This window comes from Scophthalmus maximus, chromosome 14, assembly GCF_022379125.1.
Source record: "Scophthalmus maximus strain ysfricsl-2021 chromosome 14, ASM2237912v1, whole genome shotgun sequence".
In the NCBI taxonomy this organism is placed as follows: domain Eukaryota; kingdom Metazoa; phylum Chordata; class Actinopteri; order Pleuronectiformes; family Scophthalmidae; genus Scophthalmus; species Scophthalmus maximus.
Window position 1 is genome coordinate 12,428,875 of NC_061528.1, and position 23,626 is coordinate 12,452,500.

The 23,626-nt window shown below is 42.7% G+C and overlaps 1 protein-coding gene and 2 long non-coding RNA genes across 10 annotated transcripts in view; 1 reads left to right on the plus strand and 2 right to left on the minus strand.

Moving 5' to 3' along the window:
* Positions 1–23,626, plus strand: part of dip2a (disco-interacting protein 2 homolog A) — a 72,984-nt gene that overhangs the window by 3,070 nt on the left and 46,288 nt on the right. For 5 of the 8 annotated variants that reach the window (XM_035604934.2, XM_047337459.1, XM_035604939.2 and 2 more), the window contains exon 1: positions 16,063–16,204. The exons of the other annotated variants lie outside the window; for them this stretch is intronic. In XM_035604934.2, the coding sequence (XP_035460827.2) occupies positions 16,078–16,204 (127 nt within the window). In that variant the 5' untranslated portion in view covers positions 16,063–16,077. Of the gene's footprint in view, positions 1–16,062; positions 16,205–23,626 lie in introns of those variants that run through there. 8 annotated transcript variants of the gene reach the window in all.
* LOC118283206 lies at positions 12,163–17,399 on the minus strand. The gene is made up of 2 exons (XR_004784455.1): positions 16,900–17,399; positions 12,163–15,049 (listed from the first exon to the last, which is right to left on the minus strand). It is a non-coding gene; the product is annotated as an uncharacterized LOC118283206 (long non-coding RNA).
* Positions 20,104–23,385, minus strand: LOC118283205. The gene is made up of 3 exons (XR_004784454.1): positions 23,154–23,385; positions 22,517–22,666; positions 20,104–20,380 (listed from the first exon to the last, which is right to left on the minus strand). It is a non-coding gene; the product is annotated as an uncharacterized LOC118283205 (long non-coding RNA).

The window sequence follows — 23,626 nt, forward strand, 5'->3', positions numbered from 1 at the left end:
AGGTTTTTAGTGAGTGTGCCATTAGGTGTGTGTGTGGGGAAGCTGTATTATTTATGGGGCTGAGTAGCTGTGTCATGTATGTTTTCTTAAGCAGTTTAGCCCCAGCAGCCATTTGAATAATTTTGGTTTGAGACAGTCCAGAAGCGCAGACAGATAAATGTTCCAGCATCGGCAACTTGGGCCTGCTGATGTGTGAAATAAACAATCTGCGCACACTTATTGTGGTTATAATAAACAGTGTTTCCTCTGGAGATGCTTTTATTTCCAATTTGTCATGCTCTGTTTCATTTACTTAATTTCTACTGTCCTCAAACTTGCAACCAAACCACCAAGTTATTTTTGACAACCTGTGCATGTTGTTGTCAAATCGGTGTATGGAGTTAAATAATTTAACATCACTGCACTGCGAAGCAGGATTACTAAATAAAACCTGGAGTTGCTTTAAATGAGGAAAATGGATTTAAAGTAAGCAAAAGAGCTCCTCCATGTTTTCCTTCTCCCTATAATCTCTATTAAATCTTTAGCATTACTACACAACATTAAATATTCTTAATAAAAAAAGGCAAAAATCAAATAAAAAAATATATATAATTAGGCATTATTTATTAAAATAATGATATGGCATGGGAAATATGCTTACTTGATTTTTTTTTTACAGATCAAAGAAGTGAGATTTATGAGTTTAAAGGTACTTGTGGCCAAATTTTGTTATCTCTGGATGGAACTAGCCGAGCTGTTTCCCCCTGTTTCCAGTCTTTGTGCTAAGCTAAGCTAACCAGAGGTGGTATCATTTAAAAGAGAAGAGGTGCATTTACCAAAATGGTCAAACTATTCCTTTAAGAGTTTAAAGGTCAAAAACCTTTTGGTTGTGGTTTCATTCGATTTGAATCTCACAGAGCCAACAACCGTCACCAGACTTGGATTGGAATGCTTGTGAGGTCTGATTGGTGGACAGAAAAACACGTGACATCACTTTTTTTCAGCTGAGCCCCATCCTCAAACTCATGAGAATACGTTTATGGGGAAAAAAAGCTGCATAGCACAGCTGTTCTAAGTCTGGCAGAAAATAATGTGTTCAAGTCCCAATCCCTCATGAGAAGCTGACTGGAAATATATGTTCTTAGGGCCTTTAATTGGTGCAATTGTCCAGCTAACTTGGTAATTGTGCCTTGTGAGACATGCTACCAGGGCTTTTGCCAACTGTACTCGTAGACTAAAATTTCCCTCTTAAAAAATTGAACGCATCATAGTTATTGGAAAGGGCCTCTGTTATTTCTCAGCTGACCTGGATGCAGATGAGGGATGAAAAGATGGGGCGTAGAAAGGAGGGCAAGAAGACGGATGATCCCCATTAGCTCCTGCTGTGAGGACAGAGGGAGAGATGGTCTGCTGAGTAATTCAGAGGCTGACTATCATTCACTGTTTTTTTTCCCTCCTCCTCTGTTGCTCTCTAATCTGTTGCTTTGTAATCAAATGGCTTTGATTACAAAGCCATTTTAGTCCGGCGCTGGTGTTTGCCGGGTAAAACTGCCGAGCCCCTGGTTGGTCATTGTGCTTGTTTTGCCTTCTCCCATTCAACAAACATTTACACAGGAGCAAGGACGGTTTTTGGTAGTTTAGGTTAGGCCCCGACTGATGTGGATTTTTGGGGGCTGGTGCCAATAACTATATTAGAGAGTTAAAAACTACAGATAAACTGGCCGATATTTTGGCAATAATTCCTATATATATATAATTAAAGGTTGACGTTTTACAGGCTAACCATAAACTTTATTATAAATGACTGCAAATGAAAAGGAAAAAAAAATAAAACCAAATATATATAACTTGAAATAAAAAAATAAATGTACATTTTTAACATGAAACCTAAATTCACATCTTTTCTGCATTGTTTGTAAGATTTCATTTTCGGCGCATATTTACAAACATAAACGCACACACTAATATGTCTGCAAAAGGCTCATATTGGCCGATATTGTCAGCCAACCAATATTAACGGTCGGACTCTAGTTTAAGTGCTGTCTGGCTGCTTCCTGGTTATTTGGATTCATTGAGCAATTGATTGCAGCAGTGTTCAGGTGTTTGAAAGAAAACCCAGCCGTAAAAATGTGGCGCTATGTTTTTCAAATGTTCTGCAAATGCATAATGACAATGCAGTGATTATGCAGAATGTCCAGTCAATTTAATGAGACTCTCATTTCCTCTTGTTAGTATCTGCTCCTGCAGTGACCCAGTTTCCCATGGAGGTCATTAAAGTAAAATAATCAAATAATTTTTGCAAAGTAGTGACATTTCATCCAACAGTAGCGTCACACAACCTGTAAACCTGAATCATTGTGATAGGCATGCGCACTAGGTGTGGTTAGTGTGAACAGGAAACCCCTGTCCCCATTCCCCTGTCCCGGTCCCGGTCCTGGTCCTGACTCACTCCTCTCTGTGGTCACTTACTCCCACCACATAAAACTGTGAAGAAAGAACTTCCAGTGGGATCGCCCTGTGAGCTCAGCCTATTGTTGAGCAAAACCGAGTATTTCATGAATGCACTGTTGGATAAACTTATGCATTAAGAGCTTTGAGAACACTGAAAGGACTCGGTACATGGCTGCTAGTTAGCTCTATAATAGGATCCTAACGGAGGAGAATGTTGAGCCTTGGAGCAGACCAGCCGGCCACTGTGGCTGCTGCAAAGTCCAGCGATAAAGAAAGACACAGCTATGCTGTGGCCCTGCCGTAGTGGAGGATAGAAGGTGGAGGGTTCATAAATATTTCAAGGGTGTGCCTCAGTGCAGAGGAGAGCCTCGGATTCTTGTGCTCCTCTCATATGCTTCTGCCTGCATATGTGCACATGTAAGTGTGTTGGCTCATTTACTGGGAGCTTTGTTGACGTGCCCTTCGACATTTATAAAGTAAAAACCACAGAACTGTGTTTCATTTTAGTGACACTAATATCCAGAGAGCCTGTTATTGTCGTTGATCTGTCCTTCATTTCCTGGCTGTTTGTTTTCCTTTTACAGTACTCTTCAGCATCCTGTCTCCAGTTTTCATAGGAGCCAGTGGTTTTTTTTTTCGAATCGCATTGTGGGAATGTAATCTCTAGTCTTTTCTTCCACCAGCATGGTGTCCCCTTTTTTTCTGAGTTAGAATTGCTTATTTATGTTTTCGGCATTGGCTATCATTATGACCTCAAATATTCATCTATTGTGTAGTCTTTAAAATGTAATAGTTGCATCTCATTTAACAGGATTTAGCGATTTGTCACCATGTTATTATTTATCTTCAAGTGACTCAATCCACTGATTGCTTAATGAGCAATTGTGTTTATTTATTTTTTGCTCCAATTACATTTTCACATTGTTAAATCTCCAATAACTTTGTTTTCAGGAAGGATTTCTTTTCGTTTTTTTCTTTAATTTTTTTTTTTTTTTCCGTGGCTGCTTTTTATATCCCTGTGGAAGTATTTTCAAAAAGCTTGGAATTCTCAATTTTTCTAGAAACTTGAGATACACAAGAGAATGCACTTCTCTGCATTCATGCCACAAAAATGTCAGCAAGTCACCCAAGTGACACTGACGCACTGGTGCTATTTCAGCAGTGTTTTATCACAGTGTTGTTTGTGCGTCGGCTGTGCTTTTTGCTGAGGGTACCGCTGATGGTATAAATAGTTGCTCATTTTGATTATACACTACCACACTCCCACAGTCCACAGCTTATGACAGAGGAAAGAAGAAAAGCTTGAAGTGCCTGTAAAAGAATCTCTTGCTGGAGTGGAACACTAGCCTGATTGTATGACATGTTATTACTCTTGTCAGACGTGGACCTTAACTGAGACAGCTAGCTATAAAATAAATTAAACATGGAAAAAAACATATCAAAAAGTAAATCAATTCCAAATTTATTGCTTTATTGTTTTTGCAATGTCAGATACATGCATGGCATCATTATTTTTTACAGACATCAACCAATGAAAATTTCAGATGGTCCATAGTTGTGTTGGAAAATCAAATGAGAGACTACCCACGTTCATTTTGAGTTTTGCCATTTACTGCTGGCCACATTATATCAAAGCATCTGTCACTTTGTTACGTGGGTATTAAGTTCATTGAAGCCCCAGATAATGACAAGGCCTTGGAGGGGGCCACTGTTCAATCCTTAAAACGTTTTCACAACCGCTTTCAGAATCTCCCTTTCTCCCGTTGCACTTTTTCCTGTTGTGGTTTTTCTTTTTTCTTTTTAAACCTCTGTAGTTGACTTCACATAACCTTTTAAATCAAATTACAGTGCACATCCAGGAAATTAGTTTTTCAGAGTCCACCAGTGACTTGACCCTCTTCCAAGATAACAGGGGAGAGATGGTCGTCCTGTCCATCCTTATGCTGAGCTCGGTAGTTGGTGGAGGTGTGTTTTTTTAAGGTGTGCGTCACTTTGCGCAAATTATAGATTCTTCATTTTCATGGCTGCCAGGTCCTGTGATGTCACACTGTATCTGCCTTGCTGCGAGAGTGAACAGGACAGTGCAGCGGGCACTCGCGCCAGGGAGATCTGCTGACCAAACAAGCCACATGCCCCCGGTCAAGGACACATTGCAGAGTTCACGCTGCTCCGTGCACGACATTCTTGTGTCCAGCAAGGCTTTTGTTCTGCCTCTATCAGCCTCCTGGTGTAAATTCTCTTCTGCCCATCCACCTTTGTGTCTATCTTCGATGGCTCACCCTGTCTGTGCCCATCTGGTGGAGTCGGAGGCTTTCGCAGCCAACAACACCACGCGCAATCTAAACTCTCTGGCCCTGTCGCGGGAGTAGGGACACACAGAAGCCTCTTTAGATAACAAGTTACACTCTTAATGCTGCAGTAGATAAAGAATTTGATCTGTGATCATGTTTTCTATTATTCATGTCTGTTGCATACAGAAAGTTGGAAGAGGGAAGATCCGCACAGCTAAAAGCTTTTTTTGTTTGTTGCCGTAGTGACGTTTCCAACACAAGTCTGAGGAAACGTCACTACTAAAGGGAGCATTTAGGTGTGCGGATCTTCCCTCTTCCAACTTTCTGTGTGCAGCAGACATGAATAATAGAAAGCATGCTCACAGAATAACGAATAGTTGATCCAGCACCCATCAAAAATAATTTCACTGGGCGGGCGTGTTCTTTTTTTATTGTTTGTTGTTTTTACTGTATATTTTTTTTGCTGCATACAGAAGCCCACCACATTTGCTCTGCAGTGTTTTCAAGGTACAGAGTGAACTGCTTACAGAGGGTAGAAGGTGGCTGAGGTCACTGAGCTGTGCACAGATCCGTTATACAAACACAGTTTTTCAGCGCCCAAGGTAAAAATGTATCAGTGGTCCTTCACTATATTTTTTTCTTGGGGTTTATTTACCTGTTGTATTTTATTTAAATTTTTCTTGCTTAATATTTGACTTGTGCATTTATAAATTGAACCAAATACAAACTACCAGACAGCCTTATATCCAGCATCATCTACTGAACACTGTTTTGATTAACATATACGTAAAGGAGTGTTGCTGGATCAGATCTAAAGTTGCTCAAACGGTTTTTATTGCCTCTGCTGTTAAGGCTATACCTATTCACAAGTCAGCACTTAAAGTGTGTTGTTTTTAGAACTGTTTTGGAAGCCCAGTGAAGAAGCCAATGACGAGTGTTTAATTTTAAATGTGTGACGATAATTCCTGCCAGAAGGGTGGTGTATGATCATGTACTGGTCAGTGCCATCAACACCTATCAGCCTCTCTTGACCCTCCTCAGCCGGGAGCGAGCAGATGTCAACCTGCACGGTGCGACAGGACAGTGTCGTCCACTAAACTTGGCTCTAGCAGTGGCTGGTCTACAAGCAGCCCCTCAGTTTAACTGCGGAGGATGTAGCACTGCAAACTGCAACTTTTTGAGAAGCCCCTGATGGTTAACTGTACTGCCCCTGCTGCTTTAGTCTTGCTAGGGAGGGACAGAAATGTTTTAATTGTGTCTCGTTGTTGCCAAGTACAGTACAGTGCCATGACTGTATTCCAACATCACTAGAAAACGTTTGTTTGAAACTTAGAGGTTGGAAATAAACCCCCAGCGATGAATCCGAAGAGGTGTGTGAGAAGACAATGAACGAGTTTTGATTGTTTGTTCGTTCAATTATTGTCTAGGCCTACTCAGGTCTCGTGTGCAGATCAAAGACCAGCAGGACGCTTTGTAGCCGCAGCAGCAAGCTGCATTGTGAGTCCTCCTGGTGGAAAACAAACAGAGAGAAAATGTCTGGAATGTGCCGTGACCTATCAACTTAACTGTGAGGAGAGGGGCTTCTAAATCCCCAACACTGCTGGAGGGCACGACGACACACAACAAGCACGCAGATAGCATGGCAGGTTGTCCCAGCCCTTTTAAAAGAACAAGGCCAAGTTTCCCCCCTCCCCTCTCCTCCACCTCGTTCCCCTCGCTGTCCCAGTAGAATATGGGAGTGAAGGAACAGAGAAAAACTTTTCTTTCTTTACTCTTTTTTTTTTTTTTGTGGGGCTAAAGCCAGGCTTTTTTTAGATATAAAACTTGACTCGGCAGACGCGGCTCACATACCAGAAAATGAGTTTTCAGCCTGTGCGCTCCGAGCTTGCAGACAGTTTAAGATGAGCCGCCGTGCTGCTGTTGCTCTCCGGAGACGTTTCCCAGTGCGTTGCTCAGGAGGCACCTGTACTGCTAGAAAGAAAGCGACACGAAGCGAGGGCATGTTGGGACTGCACACGTTCAGCATTTGACAACTATGAACTAATGTCATGATGAGAGAGTCCATGCTTGGTGCTGCATTTACACTCGAAGCACCTGAGAATCGGAGAGTTGTAGCCAAACTGATCACGTGTGATATAGGATCATGGAATATCAGCTTTTTTTTGTTAATCTCACTATGTTGCCCTTCTGAAGGTTGATTTGGTGATATATATGGTTTCTTTGTCAAAAAGTTAGTCACAGGTTTTTACTGACCAAATTCCACATGGCCTCTGTGAACCCTTACTTCTTTCATTAATATCCTTTATATTCCGCTGTAGCTATGAAAAGATAACTAACACCATGTCTACATTTCTATCAACTTACCATGCTTTCAATGACTTTATTTAGTAAAGTAGGACTTACTGGATTTTGCATCCAATCTCCATTCCTGAGTAATGATGTATGAATTTGGTTTCTCATAATATGTAAGTTGAAAAATCGCAAGTAATCACTGCAATGTTTTCTCTGGCAACAAAGATATTTTCACTAGAGCCCGACCGATATAACGGTTGGCTGTTTTATTGGCCAATATTGGCTTATCACAGATGTATCGGTTCTGGTGTATATGATGTCGGGCATGTGACGATGTAATTTTTTTTATCTTATAGAACATAATGCAGAAAAATATGTTGGGGTAGAAAAATAGTTAAGAAAAGTTTAACTACTAGCCTACAAATTTTCATTCTTCTACAAATGGACCAACAACAGGACATACTGTAAACCCTATAATATAAAGACAACACACTCATGTATCAATATCAAATTTATTTTACTCCATAACATCTGTATCTGCATCGGCCCCCAAACTTCTGTGTCGGTCAGGCTCTGGTTTTTATTGACAAGAAGTTCAGAGAGGAGTGTGTGGTGGGGCAGTCTTTCACTCTGGGTTGAAGAACTTTTCAGAATCAAAATTCTTACCTTCAAACATTTCATTTAAACTGAACTTGCAAGTAGCTCATCACCACACACTGGCAACCCTGATATCTGTACCGATCTGTGTATAGCTTGGGGTTGAAACACACCCTTCTCTGCATTAAGTATCACTTTTTCTGCAAGTTACCACTGACATAGTGGTGATAACCTCTTTTACACAGTGCTACTTGTGGAATCCCAGGCTCTCGGGGAAGAACAATGACTCAGATACAAGTTTAAGCTGACCTGTAATATAATATAACACAATGCACGCACGCACGCACTCACACACACACACACACACACACACGCGCGCGCGCACACACTCGCGTCAAGTCTCTGGGCTCCTACTCACAACATTCTTGACATAGAGGTCTCAGGCCTCTGCAGCTTGTGGTTGATGATTCCTCGCAATCCCCGTCTGTCGTCCCCTTTTTTGTCTTTGCCCAATGAGCTCATGAGACCGCACCTTTTACAAACCTTTCATATTCTACTTCACTTGAAACATTTCAGGGAATTAAACAAACATTTGGGTTTATTTGTGTGTGGGAGTATTGGTCACTGTGTGTGTGTGTGAGTGTGTGTTTATTGGTCTGTGTATTTGAGTTTGAATAGTTTTGAATTTTTAATGTAGATTTTTACTATCTTGCTCTTTTTTCCCATCCCTGTAGCATAACACGAGTTGAACAGGGGGCATGCTGCTGCATTTGTACCACCGGGAAGTGTTCCCACATTTTACAGCACATCTTTATTTTTAAGTTGCTCGAGACACCCTGTCTGTCATGAGGAGAGAGAGAAGCAGTCAAATCTGAAAAGCGGGCGAGGGGCAGATAGCTGCTGGCAGGCTGTCATAGTGAATCATGCCCCTGATGACACACACAGACACACACGCACACACACACGCACACACAAACGCACACACAAACCACGCCAGCCTCAATTTCTTATTGTAATTGACAATTGTGTGTGTTTGTGTGTGTACATGAATGAGTGAGTGAGCCATATGACCTGAAAATCAGAAAGCCAACCCATGACATGAGTTGCTGCTTGTCCCCTCCTTGTCATCTAATTTGATAAGTCAAACTGAATTTAATTTGGCCGTCGTTATGGTCAGGCGAGGCCTATATTTAGCGATCGGGACCAGGACTCTGACGACCAGGTGACTCGACTCCACGCAACCAGAGGAGAGTAGTAAAATGAAGATGAGTTCCGGCACAACTGCCATGTTCAGCGAAGATCAATGGGGCTCAAATGGAAAAGGATTTACAAACAAAGGCTTGGTTTCAATGCAGAGAACACAACACCTGTGTTACAACCGAACCCTGTTGCTCTCAGTGTGCGCACATCTTCCTGTACTACTCTTCTTACCATTGTATATTGTGCTTTCTGAAACGTATAATTTTTCTATTTTTGCCCTCTGTGAATATTTAGATAAATGTCATGATGTGACCAGACCCAGCAGCTGAAAATGTACAGAAAATGTCAGTGAGGGAAAAAATAGGCCTTTTTTTTTTTGAAGATGACACGCTTCATGCTCAGCTCCAGACTTGCAGTTTGCTCTGGTCTTCCGAGGTTGAAGACAGTTCTTCCAATTCAGATCTATAAAGAGTTTTTTTTACTTGTCTGTGTCCAAAGGGTCAGCTGAAGAGGAGGGAAAAAAGAGGAGTGGGAGGCCTGGATTAAAATGTTCCCTTACACAGAAGCAGCTGGAGTATGTCAGACCTTGGGGGAAATCAGCATTTGCCAATTATTCACATTGCTTGCTTTTAACTTGTGTGTTTATATACTTTAAATGGTTTGTATTCTTTGTAACATAGACGCAGAATAATCATAGGAAGCTATTTCAAGACTTTCTTTTTTAGGGATGACTTAGGCCTGATTATAGTTGTCCCGCTGCAGTAAATACTACATTGCCGAGCTTTAACAATGTTAAAACAAAGGCTAAGAAAAAGCTTATGTGTTCACCAAGCCCGGTGAATCCACCAATGGGAAACAGTCAATGTGTCTGCATCAAGAAATGTGCCTGAATAATCAGCCTGTGCAGCATTTTTGAAAAGTAGTTTGCCATCGTTGTGTTTTCTTTTAGAGGCATATTAGTCCAACCCTGAAGAAATACATTTTCTTTTCTGGGTCATCAAAGGAGCAGTAGAGCTGATGCACCTCGTTCCCCTAGTTAGACTGTTGGAAATGTTCTGTTTTATGTAATGGATATTTGGGGCAATGCATGTAACATTGGAAATCAAAGGCATGTCTTTTGACTTTTGTAAATGTGATTGTTTGGTTCATATTCGCTTCTGAAGACTTTTGCAAAGAGCTATGCTGATGACAGTCATCCAAATGTATTCAACTTCTTGTCACGTTTGTCCTCTTGGGGAGTTGTGAAGATGAATTGCCCAAAGGCCTCAGCAGGGCTGTCCTCAAGGCCATGACCTCTGACCTCCTGTCACTGATGCCACACCAGGATGAGTGCGGTATTCCCTGCAAGTCGCAGAAGACAAACGATCGGCCAGTGCAGAACTTCAGTGGGGCGGCCATCAATCTGCACTTTCTCCTCAGGGCAAAAGTAACTGGCTTCTGGCTGGAGACCAAGTGCTTCTCCCTCTATCTGCCTATAGACGATCATCTGGCATGCTTTACACGTGTGTGTGTGTGTGTGTGTGAATGCACATAAATGCACACACAGATTCTCCTTCCCCCTCTCCCTCGTGTCACAGCCTGTTTGTTGAGTTAGTGGGTTCGGCCTCTGGCTTACATGTGTGCGAGGATAAGTGCAAAAGCAGACCTTGTCTGTCTCTCTGGAGCTGACCATTTATTCTTGTTCCCATTTTTTTCTATAAGCAGTGGTGGAGGGTCTAAAGCACTGAAAGCCTTTGCTCGGTGAAAAATGCTGTTACAAGACTTAGCCAGGACAAGAGTTTGTTTTTGTCTTGGAATCAGCTTCGCTTGTTTTTGAAGTATCAGCTCCCAAGTTAAACCCCACCCAGCAATCCAACACTGGTTCCATAAATAAAGGATATTTTGTCTGGTTTTAATGGACTGGTATTTATTAATTGCTTTTTTCTCGAAGTTTATTTTGAGACAGTAGTGTTACAGAAGTTCATGCATTCCTGCCGTGCGTTCATGACAAACCTTTGGCCAGATCCTCAGGAATGACCAGTAATTCCTGAGGTTTGAATTTCGCCTATTTGCTTCACCACATGCATTTTGTTTTCTACATGTGAGGGTGTCAGCACCACTGTAGTCTTGCTTTGAAAGGGCCCATTTCCTGGCACTCTTCAAATTACTAGTAAAGAATAGGCTTCATCCATCTCCTTCTCCGAGCAGGTTGAAAATAATACTCTGAATCATTTGTACATAGTTGACTCTTGTGTGTTTATGTGCAGCTTCAAATCCCAAAGGACCTGTTGGAACTCTTTAATTTCCCTTGCAAGGCAGCATCTTTACCACATTAGCTAATAGAGGCCGATTAGCCTGCAGTGCTGTTGGCAGACGGTATCAGCTGGCTAATGTTACTGAGCAAAAGCCATGTGAACAATATCGCCACAGCTGACTCCCTGTCTTATCTTCTACATGTGCTGGAGGAACAGCGAGCAGCCCTGCCGCTGCCTGGTCCGAGGGCTGGCCGACTTTGAATTGTGGGCTTATGTGGAATGCAGGGGCTGGAAACTGGCCCGGGATGGTTTTGAGACGTTTAAGAACGCCCAGAATATTCAGTTGTTTTCCCCATGTATGGGGAAGCATTGAGAGTTGCTGAAATGGCCTGCAGGCTCTTGAGGAAACAAGCCCCTGTGGTTTTTGCCGCTATGCTGTTTGTTTGTTTGCATCACCTATCATGGATCTGTGTGAATGAGTTGTATGTCTAAAGGCACACCCCAAATCTTTGAAGTAGCCCGTTTGTCAGAATAAAGGTTTACATGCAGTTTAGCTTCAGGACATGTGTGGTTTCTCTGAGCCACGTTAGCGCAACACAGATGTGCCGGTGCTGCCGAGCCCCGTCTTTCTCTCCGCCTCTCCTTCTCGTACTTGAAAGAGCGTGAGGCTAACCTCACATCACCTTAGGCTGGACTCTGCTGTATCTTTTTCTGGGTTTTGTTTCTCCTTTGTCTGCCCGTCAGATTCCTCACTGAGAGGCTGACGCAGGGGTTTGACCGCTGGCAATGAGTATCGGGAGGATATTGATTGAGGAGCTTCAGGGTGGAGAGGCAACTCAAGAGACTGATGGGAGGCAGGAAGATAACAGGAACTGCTGAGTGATGGAGTGATAAAGTACATACAGAAGAAAGGATGAGAGGCTGGTGTGATAAGGGAATATCTCTTCAGCTTGTTTAGAAAAAAAAACATGCTGCAAGAAGTTTATCATAAGAGAGACGATAAAAATTTGTCTCCTGTCATAGATTTTGCCACACAATTTACAACAAAGTCGCTTTGCCTTTAATCCTTCACATAGCTTCAGACCACTGGGTTCAATATATCTCATCAATTAACAGGGTTCCTTTAAGCAAGTTTTTATTTTATTTTTTATGCATGAATGTGATGAAATACTTAGATTTTCCAAAACAGACATTGTCATCTGGTTAGTTTAAACATAAACGGTCTCTTATTTGCTTCCAAAAAACAAACAAAAAAGGAACAGAACATTTTTATATATCATGTTTTAAATGATTTCAATATTTAATAATATGCATGCCAGGTTTTTGTCTGTGTTTCTCACTCCGATGGTACAGCACAGGAGTTTGCATTTTTCAGCATAACTTCAATTTTGAATTTTTATTGACAGGAAAACATCACCAAAACATCTGGATGAAGTCCATACATCATAAATCATAAATCACTATTATTCAAAACAAACCACCAAAGCCTCACATGCCTGCTCCAGTGTTTCTCCCATTTGGTCTCTGATGCCAAGAACCAAAGAGGGGTTATCCTTGAATGACCGGTCATGACTGACTAAGCAAAAATCGCAGCTGAAAGACTACGAGGACGTCTTTGGCTCCCTGGTTCATTCTGCTAAGCGGCAACTTATGTTTGAACCATTAGCTCTGCGTAAATGAATTTGAATGTGATTGATGGGTTCACACGCCCTTGATCCAGCTGAAGTGCAAAGTGTCCTGAAGGTTTTTTTCATACAAACTCCTATTTGGTGTCTCAAAAGACACCTGGAGGATCCGTGAGAAAAAAGGGGTTGAATACAAAATTGTATTTCATCACTTACTGTACATTATACGTCGCCACACAAAGAGGTGTTGCATTTTACAGACCAGACCTTCAGGTTATGTCAGCTATGTGATAAGTCAGTGTCTTCATTTCCCCTCAGGTACAGTGTGTGCCGATGAACAAAGATGAGAAAGATGGTGTCAAAGCAATGCTGAGAAGCGAGAAATCATCTCACTGCAAAGTGATCGGGCCATGCACGATCACTCAGCTGGGCGCTTAGATTACCTCAGCCAGCAGGTGTTTGTCAAAGGCTTCGTCCGCACATGGTCACAGATGTGAGGATCAAATACACTGACATCATTAGAAGTATCAGATGTTAAACTGATATCTGCCCTTAAAGCTTGAATCAAAGTCAGTGTCAAACAGGTTTTCCCGGAGCGTTTCTTTTTCAGAGGCGCTTTCTGTACATGAAATAGTTGACGTCTACACTTTAGGTGAAACAATTCTTAAACCAAGAGCGAATCCTTGATACCAACGTTCACAATCTCGTATTGTTATACAGGCCAACAGAACCGAGATACCCCAACCGTCTGCGACCGCGACAGGTGTAAGAAGGAAATGAAAAAAGAAAAGAAAAATAAATTTCTTACATTTTAAACAAGCGTACAGTATTTTAAATTTGATTAGGCCTGTAAATGTTCAGGGAAGAAGTGTGTTCTTCTGAATCACACGGAAAGGAACATGCTCAATATGTGAATCTATTTGAATCTGTTTGAATGTAGTAACAAGATGAGATGGGCAAGGATCTGTCTGCTTCAGCTCAGCAGGTGAGTGATCATCACTCGATTCATATGCTTGCTTCTCAGTAATTTATGAGAGCTGCACATCAGGGGAAAAAAAATCTTCGTAACTTTTGCTACTCTAGAGAAGAAGAGCTCAGTCAGTCATAATTAGAGTCAAAACTTTGCTGCACCGCAGGTCAGACATCAGGGTGAATTTAGTTCGATAAACAGCAGTTGGCAACAGGTTTTGGCCAGAGTCTGCATCAAGTTGATCAGTTTAAAGTATCATGTTGATTAGCCGGACTTTGGAGGAGTGATGACCAGCACTGCAAACCATTTTTCTTTGGTTGAAGCATCACCTGCACTGGACAAGTGGTGATGGATACATGGATGGATATATGGTGTGTGTTTGTGTGTGTGTCTGTCTGTCTGTCTCTCTGTGAGAACATATACAGTATGTGTGCCTGCTCACTGCTCAGGCGAATGTGATGTTTCCCCTGGGATTTTAGATTGGAATGTGTGTTTTCATTTACATCTGCAAGCAAAACCACAATCATGGGTCACTGCCCTCCAACAATCATTGTGCTCCTTTCCCCATTCACAAGCTAATGAGCTGATGGATAGCTAATGAATTAATGTGCTGATTTCTCTTTTTCTCTGACACTGGGTCTCTCTGAAACCCCCAAGCCTAGAAATGTAAGAATCCATAATTATTACCTGTAGTTCGCAACCTTTTTGAAAAAAAAATACAATTGAGATGAAGTTGAAGGCCAATGAAATTCCGACTATCAAATTATTCAATCACAGTTTAATTGCTTTGGTTCCTTTAAAAAAAAATTTAAAAAAGGAAATAACATATATCCTCTATCAACAAAGTCTGGCTTTGTGAACTTTGTGGTGTCAACTGACACTTTTGTACCATTAAAAATTTGTTTCATGATATTGCAAGTGGCTCACCGCTGTCGCAGATATGTGCCGTTTGAGCACTCCTCTGTTACCCCACGAGACACTGGCTGTCATACAGTGTTTAGTCAACCAAGGGAACAGTCCTGAGGCCCAAACAAAACAAACACGTTTCATTCCGAAATGACATTCCACCTCTCGAAACGCTTGTCGTCTACGAGTTTTTGGGGTGAAGCATATTATTAAATCCTTTGAACTATGTCATTCGGTGCCACTCTCCTTTGAGGTGCAGCAGGGAAATGAACCCGGGCTTTGAGCAACTGAACCTTTCTCAGGACACCTTTTGGCTGTTTGAATGGTTGCCACTGCTGGATTAGTCTTTTTGGATGAGGGGTTTTGCGGCGAGGTTACCCCGTGTAAACAGTGTTATCAGGCAGACTCCAGGAGGAAGTGTCCGTCATCAGCTGAGCGATCAGACCGCAGCTCTCCGTCACGCTGGTATTTCCGACTGCTGGATGCTGGACCCGGTTCCCTTTTCTGAAGGCCAGATATTAAAGAGGTCACGCATTGATGAGCTTGTGTATTTTTACACATATATTTAAATAATTTCATTGCTTCTAGCGTAAAACTTGGAAACAAATGATTCTGCTGCAGTTTACTCTTTCAGTTTTAAATCAATGTGCATTTAAAAAAATTCAAAAATTCAAAATTCAAATCCTGCTGTCCAAAAGCAGTGCATTCAATCAAAATGAAATGAATTTTGTGACTCGTTACACCCCCAGGAACTTCTAAACACTTTCAGCCACTTGTTACTTAACCCTTTGACTTTTTGAGTCAGCCAGCAAGGTTGGATTCAGAAGTTTCGCTTTGTAGCCGACTGGCTCTGTCCACATGTTAAGGTCATGTACGTGACACAGGCAGGGCTGCGGGGCCTTTCAGCCTCAGTCAGGGGCCATCAGCTTCAAAAGAGTCTGTGGTCCGAAGGTGACCTTTTTATGTCCTGCATACACAATTATACCTCCAAGCTGCATTAATCTGAGGCTCTAACGGGAAAAGGTGAAGGCCATTGTAGTCACAGCCGAATTACCCAGGGGTCAGTGAGGTCACACCTGGCGGGCAGCCCGTGCTTCATCACATCAGTTACACATCAGCTGGAACTGAGAGGAGCAGAGCAGCTCAGGAATAATGTTATTGAACTCTGCTGGTAAAGATTGATGGAACAGTGGTTTCATTAGGTTCACGACCATAAAGCTGTTCTGCTGTATCCTCCTCCATTTACAGAGTGAGAGGGGACTTACAGTATTGCCCCTGTATCTTTCCTGTTTTCCTTTCATGTACGCTAGCCTAGCTCAAACAAAGGACAGTTTCCATTTTCTCACTTGTAACTCGCGGAGGTTGGTTTTTTGAAAGATTAGAAGAAGCTATGAAAATCCCTTCAGGACATCTTGAACACAGACCCCCCGTTTTCTATAGCTCATCTGAGTAAGAAGCGAAGGATAGACATGAAGACACATGGTTGAGATGACAAAATACATGGAGACGGGCAGAGAGAAACAAAGGACGCAATGGGGAAACAGGGGAGAGGACTGGAAGTGAAGCCCATTGAGGATCTGCAGCCTTCTTTTACCCTGATGTCATCTAACATATCTCTGACCTCAGCCGGCATCGGGCTAAGCAACGCAGCACCAAACGGTATGGTAACCAGATGACTGATATGCAAAACTATCCAGTGCTTCTCGCGCTTTTTGTGTGTGTGTGGAACCTTTCTCACCATACATGGTCACAGGGAATTATTTATGGCCTAAAGATAATGAAGGAACAAGGGTACAGAAAATCTGTGTGTAGTGTATACCAGACCCACTGAGGTCGGAAAATATGATTACATTTTTCATCCGGGCGAGAAATTGAGTTAACAAGGACAGCTATAAGCAGCAGCGCACCTATGTCTGCAGATGTCAGCAGTATCATGCTCTCAAACTGATCAACAACTTCACTGCTCTTTCAGTGATATGACCTTAACAAACCAAGGAGTTGACAGCACACAGTGTAGTACCAAGCACACGGGTCAAACAAACTGACGCTGTGACAAACCTCAATGAACAAGATCCTCGGCGACAGTTTACCACTTGTCATTGAGTTGCATATGTTTAAAACAACATTTTTTCCCCCTTTTTTTTATCAATCTGCTAATGAAGATCGTGCGATATGATCAAAAGCTCCAGAACAGCAACAAAACTGACCTTTTCAACGTGTCTGTGTTTTGTGTTGTAAACAATTGTTGTCAGCGGCAGTTACTTTTTTTGGATGCACGTGCCCTTAACTGTCTTTAGTCGTTCTATCTTCTCCTCTCCCACCTTCCCACAAACTTCTCCAAACACTGTATTTACCTTTTACACTTTTTTTTGGGTGTCCACACTGTCTCTTCCTCCCGGTCTTTTAGACACCCATCAGTCTTCCTGCCTCCTGTCCGCCCTGTTCTCTGTCCAGTCCTACTCAAGTCAAACTTCCCATTGTGCTTCATTTAAAAAAAAAAAATAAATCAAGGGAGCAAATTTTTCCTGGACCTACAGCAGACCTGATTGTATCGCTGCATCACCAGCCCGTTGGTCCTTATAAGGAAATGATTCAAAGAGCCTCGGAGAGATGTTTAGCTGATGATTTACTGCAATGCCTCCTCCTCCGTCTCATCTCTGGGGTTTGACTCGGCCAGCACATAGCACACCTTCATGACCTGAGTCAGCATCTGTGTTTACATACTGCTGCAGAGTTGTGATAAGGATCTGGACACAGGCACAGGCTGACATTATATGCTGTTTGGAAAATGTAGTTCCTCTTAAACAAATAAAATAACCTGGACAGTCAGTGTTTAGGGAAATGATCAAGTCTGTCGGTGATGCTGCTCGACCATGAGTCAGAGAGCAGGTGTTTACATGATCTGTAATCCGTCCAGCACAATGGATCTGTGTCATCCGTGTCACTCATTAGACCTGGACCGTGTGCCGGGCAGGAGATAATACCGGCTGAGAGGCAACAACTCCCATTTTAATAGGGATCCCTGCGAGGTAAACCGCTCACTATTTAGGTTATGTCTACATATCATGAGAATCTGGGCGGATTAGGGATCAGGATAAAAATATTGTGTGTAGAACTTGTCTGTAGAGCGCGGTGTGAGCACTCTGTCGCTGTTTTATGGTATGAATTGAGCATATGTGGTGTGAGAGCATGAGAATGAGTGCTTGCTCATGTGTCTCCAATGTGTCAATACCGTATGGATCTGTTGATGTGGAACAGTGCATGTTTGCATGTATGCTTTTAGTCGTTTGGATTTTTCTTGTGTCTGCCAACACATAAAACAAAGCTGGCGTGACGTCTGTTGGAGGCCCTGTAGCGGAGCGAGCAGTGTGCATTGATTGAGCTGCAGACGGCTGTAAACTCACTGAGCTGGTTTCACTATCTGCTGGAGGTGGAGATATGAGGAGTTCGGGACAAACACGCAACTGGGTTTTCACTGGTTCACCTAAACAAACACAACCCACATTGATATCTGGAGTCAACGGATGGCAGTTAGAGGTGGGGGTTTGTGAAGAAGGCGTGCGGCTGTCAAATGCACAACACAGACACACCTACAGTTCAAACTGTAGATTACTGTATATGCAAAACGGGTTGTGAGTCGGGTCTATGTTGGGATCAGCTCAATGTGTCTTGGAAGGAAATCTAATTGTGAAAGGATTATGGCCTGTAACAAATGTGTGTATCATGGCACATTTCTTGTAAAATGAATTCTGGGTCCGGACACTGATCTGTATAATTACTGTTGCTTCAGAATGTGAATTCACGCCATGTGTGTGGTCCTGGTATCCCTGAGCCATGAGTGTCCTTGTTCGTCCGCGGTGCTCAGCTCACACTCTGCCTCTTTGTCTGCCTGTTAAAAGAAGGTGTCGCCTGGTAAACACAGCATGTGCAAACAGGCAAGTGGATTTACTTGTGTGCACATGTGCGTTAACTGGTCTGTTTGCATTTCCCCTCTGTGCGTGGAGTCTGCAAGCGTGCACGTTTGTGAAGGATGTGTGTGTGTGTGTGTGTGTTGGTGACGACATGTGAAAGGCAAAGCCAATGTGGCAGATAGCAGCTGGAGTAACAAGTGGTAACTGGGAAATTTGAAGATTTCCTCTTTTTAGCAACGGTGGATTAAGTCCAACTCCTTGGCGCTGCTCATTCACTGTTTCAAGCCTGCACAGGGCTGCACAGTATCTTTTGTGATGCCGAGATTTTTGTCTCTACTGGAAATAATTACAGAGCAGTTGGATCTCGTCAAGTTAAGAAAGCTTCCTTTTGGAAAAGCTGCTGCAGTTGAAAATGTCAGAAATGTTAACGATAATGCCAGACGTGCAAGAAATGATCAGGAGTCGTAAACAGGATTGTTTAAAGATCTTGTTTATGGACATTTTGTGAGCTGACTTCAAATCTGTAGCATTGCTGCTTTTAACAGTGAATATGATTATCTTTTTTCAGATAATCATAAATTAATGGTAATATCCATTTAAATTTTTCAGAGCCAACAACCATGCAATATTTGTTAATTTTGCTCAAAAGTACGCAAATTAAAATTCTGTGAAATGAAGAAAAGTGAGATAATGCTCATGTTTGAAGAGCAGTAACCACAAAAAAATGCTGCCTATAGTGTAAATAATTAAAAGATTTTCAGATTTGTCATTTTGTTGATAGTATAATTGAATTTTTCAAACTAATTGGTATTAAGACTGGACAGAAATGAACTGCACAGGCGAAAGTAGCCCATAACAACAAACCGCAAAAAAAAGAACAGTATATCTTTTCTATTTCTCAGCACTTTGGGACAGAGGCCACGTGACTAGAAGAGGAAGAGAAAGAGACAGACAATGAAAGAGACTCAGGAAAAGAGGTAATGGAGGGTTAAAAAAAAATAAGCTCACAGGGAGAGGATGGGAGGGAGTGAAGGCAGAAGAGTGTTTTTTTTCTCCACGTCAGACCTGTCTGAGGGAATTGCCCCCGTGGGAAAAGACTCCCATATCATGAAAGAGCAGACAGATACTGTACAACTGAAACTCTGCCTCTGCCGTGTTATATCTCCACCTCTCATCTCTTTATTTTTCTTTTCTCTTTCCTTCTCCTCTTGGCTTTTTTTTGTGATTGTTGTCTGTCATTATCGACAGTGAGATCTGTGAGTGATCTGACAGTTACAAGTCAATCTCATGTCGTGCTATTTATGGAAGAAGCTTTGCATTATTCCGTTCTTCTTTTTCTTTGTGTGATGTTTTTTTTTTTTAATGCCCTCTCCATTTATTCTCGCCTCCTGTTGACCCCCTGAGTCAATCAGGGTGACCTCCCGTCACCCCTTCAGATTAGTTGCCGTTATCATCACACTCCATTAAATTTCCATGACAGTTGAGATGGCCAAGAAGTCAGGGGCTCAGCTGTCTCCTCTGTAGTCTAATCTACAGATCCTCATTATCCTAGTGCTCAGCCTCCGGTCAAACACACACACGTACACTAACCTGAACACACACACACACACACACAAACACACACACACACACACACACACAGGCTCATCTGGCTTCCACCTAAATGTTAGTACTTTAAAGTAACACACACATAACCACTGAGGTGGACACAGGGATAAGTTTGTCTGAGGTGAGGTATTGAGCCAGATCCCGTCAGTGGATGGCTCATCTTATTTGCTTTGCTCATTCTAACTGTTTGCACTGAGGGAGGAAGTTATTGGGCTCTGTGTGTCACACCGTCCGGTTTCGGGTTGGCAGTGGACTGATGGTCAGCTCACTCCATCAGGGCAGTTCATTGAAGTTACCGAAACCTGGCATGGCTTTCCTAAAAAAGAGACAGATTTCTATAAAAATTATACAAAGATTGCAGTCATTATTTTATCACAGAAAAGACTTTCCTCTGAGAATTTGACATTCAGACAAACGCAAACACTTTTGCCCCGGTCTGACGGGAAGACGCTGGGCTGTCGTTACTCTGCTCTCTTTAAATCAATCTCACCGACGGCTGGACTCCCTGCGCCCGCCTCCCTGCTCCCTCCCCTCGCCGTCCTCCTCTCTCACCGTGTCTTTCTTCTCTCACCTGTCTGTCCAGTGGAACTAGTTTCTCTGGGGGGTTTTTGTCTGTGGCATTTTCACCATTCTCTTTCTATGTAGAAAACTTGAATATGACTCGGTGCAATGCAAAAACCAAAACCAAAACTGTGCAAATGTTTGCTGGTGCACTCCTCTCAGTTGGGCGCTAAACATATCCCTATAAGAATTGAAAATGAAAGTGGGTCATTGCAGTGAAGAACAGCATATTGACGCATACAGTAGCGCAACTGGAATGACTGACATTAATAAGAAAATACAAATACAGTTTATTTGTATTTTGAGTAAATCTACGATGTGTTTGTCCTAAAGCCTGTTTGTCTGAACAAGTTCGACCGTTGCTGTATTGTTGACAGATTTACAGGTCGACACATTTACACTCCGTTGAGCTTCAGTGTACAGTGTGTAAAACTGAAATAACACTTAAATTGAAAACATTCCGCGAAAACCACACTGTATATTCCAGTCTTTGAAGTAAGTTGAGTGTTTTCCATTTAAAACCTCCTTTAAGTGTGACGTGCCAAGGAAATGTGAAAACCTGTGACGGACTGTTGAGTAATACACGTTAACAGGACCTATGGGCGACTGTGTTCACCCTTTAGTTAATAGAGCAGTAGGTTTTATGGTGTGTTGTTACTCCGCTTTTAATCTTTTTGATGGAGCATTGTGATAAATTCCCTTTCTTCCCGGCCGTCAACCGCACGGGGCAGATTGAATGGACGACGGATGGGGTATTTTGAGCCAAAAAAAGAACTCCGCATTTCCAGAGGCCTATTGTGTAGACGCGAATCAATAAAGAGCGGCGAATGGAGTCGGCTGACATCACATATGTTGTCGCTGAGAGGCTGCCATTGGTGATTTATTCTGCTCCCTGATGAGTCATGAAACTCATCAATTCATCAGCAGGGATCAGGTGTCCCATCCGATAAGACTTCATGTTTTGCATGTTGCTGTCCACATGCGCGCCTGCGTTAAATGTCTGTATATTAAGTGGCCTCTGATATGGTCCCATCTGGGCATAACCTCCTCCTGTTTGTTGGCGACACGTCCTCTCACTGTGTGAAGTACCGCCCAACACACCACTGCTGTTACGTGTGTGTGCGTGTGTGTGTGTGTGTGTGTGTGTGTGTGTGTGTGTGTGTGTGTGTGTGTGTGTGTGTGTGTGTGTGTGTGTGTGTGTGTGTGTGTGTGTGTGTGTGTGTGTGTGTGTGTGTGTGTGTGTGTGTGTGTGTGTGTGTGTGTGTGTGTGTGTGTGTGTGTGTGTGTGTGTGCGTGCGTGTGTGTGTGTGTGTTTTTTCTATGTCCAAAGGTCTACACCAGGAGCTCCTTCCTGGTTACTTACAAACACAGCATGTGTTGTCCCTCCCTCCCAGAGTCTACACACACATTCCTCCCTTCACTGTGCTCAACACCAACAGGAAGGAGAAAGGAAACAAAGATCCAACTTCCTGTACATACAGCCAATATTCTACACAATGGAACAGGAAGTGTCTGGCAACCATAAGGGAGGCCATGGAGTGTGAAGGAAAGATAAAGTGGTCTCTCCATCCTATGAACTGCTTTTTCCATCGTGTTGGTTTATCTGTAGGGGCTCGACCTGCGTTTGTAAATGTTTCCGATAAACTGCATCCCATTTTGCCTTTGGTTGATTTTCTAATCTTAAGAGAGAGGAGGGAGCTAGTTTTCTTTCTTGATTGCGACAAACTAGTTAGATTTGGAGTTGAGTGATGTGGACTGGAGTAAATTTACAGTGTTCAAAGGAGAGGCCGTGTTTGTTTGGTCTAGTTTCTCTTAATTTGGTCTGACTGAAGTGAAATTTGAACAATCAATCTTTTTCAGTGCATTTGCTCTGCATGTCCTCTCCTCCTACCGTCACCGTGGCGACCTGTGCTTGGGACGGACAATGTTGGACACCAACAGGAGACTCTGGACTAGTGCTGCTAGATGCTGGAAGCCTTGCTTTAAATCACCAGTGCTGGCCTGGCTGAATCCCACTCAGACACTCACATGCTGCCAACGTCTGTGAAGAAGGAGAAAAAAACAGTGAAAGAGAAAGCAGCCTTAATGCAGTGAAGACATCAGAGAATAAGTGTGTTCAGGTTTTTTTCTGCTTCCCTGTTCCGTGACATTTTAGAGATAAAACATGTATGACAGAGACAATGAGGGGTCCCCTATAGCCCATCATGATTCATCACTTTTCCCTTTCCTCTAACCATCCACAACTTACAATTTCTGGCTCCTGCCGTCCCCTGGCCATGCTTTAGGGGAGGCAGGTCTTTGCTCGGCTCATAACTTCAAAGTACATGCTCCCTCCTCCTTTTCCTGTCTACCTACACAATCCCCCTCTTCCTTTATTTGTATTCTCTACCTCTCTTCTTTCCATTGTTCAATCAATATCTTTTCCCCCTTACTGCTCCTTTGCTCTCTGTCTCTCTCTCTTTGTCTTCCTCTAGCACCTCTTCCCTTTCCTGCTCCCTCCCTCTTTCCTTTTTTATTTTTCACCTCACCCTCTTCTCTCTTCGAGTGAATCCCACCAGTCCAGAGACATCAAAGGTATGTCTCCCCCTCGTGCAGCAGTCGATTACCCAGGCAGGCAGGTTTCATGCCAAGGCCAGGTTCCCTCAGGGAAGAGTAGCAGGGAAACACACGGCACCTTATCTGGCAAAGAGAGGGTGGAGAAAAAAAAGAAGTCAAGGCCCAAATAAGGAATTATGTCATACTTGGTGGAATGTATAGTGAAACACAAGGTATTGTTTGGCTGCACACTGAGAGCGACGGTAGAGTGAGAGCACGAACAACAAGGCTATACTCTAGAATGACTAAGCGTTACTTTTTTTCGTTTCCACCTTTGCAACTTTTTTTAGTCAAGCTTCCTATTCTCCAGGAAACGGCATAAAGCCTGTTGTCAAAGCACAAACTATAGTATAACATCTATTTAAATAGCTGCTGAACTTTGTACCACGTAATGTCGGCCTTCAGT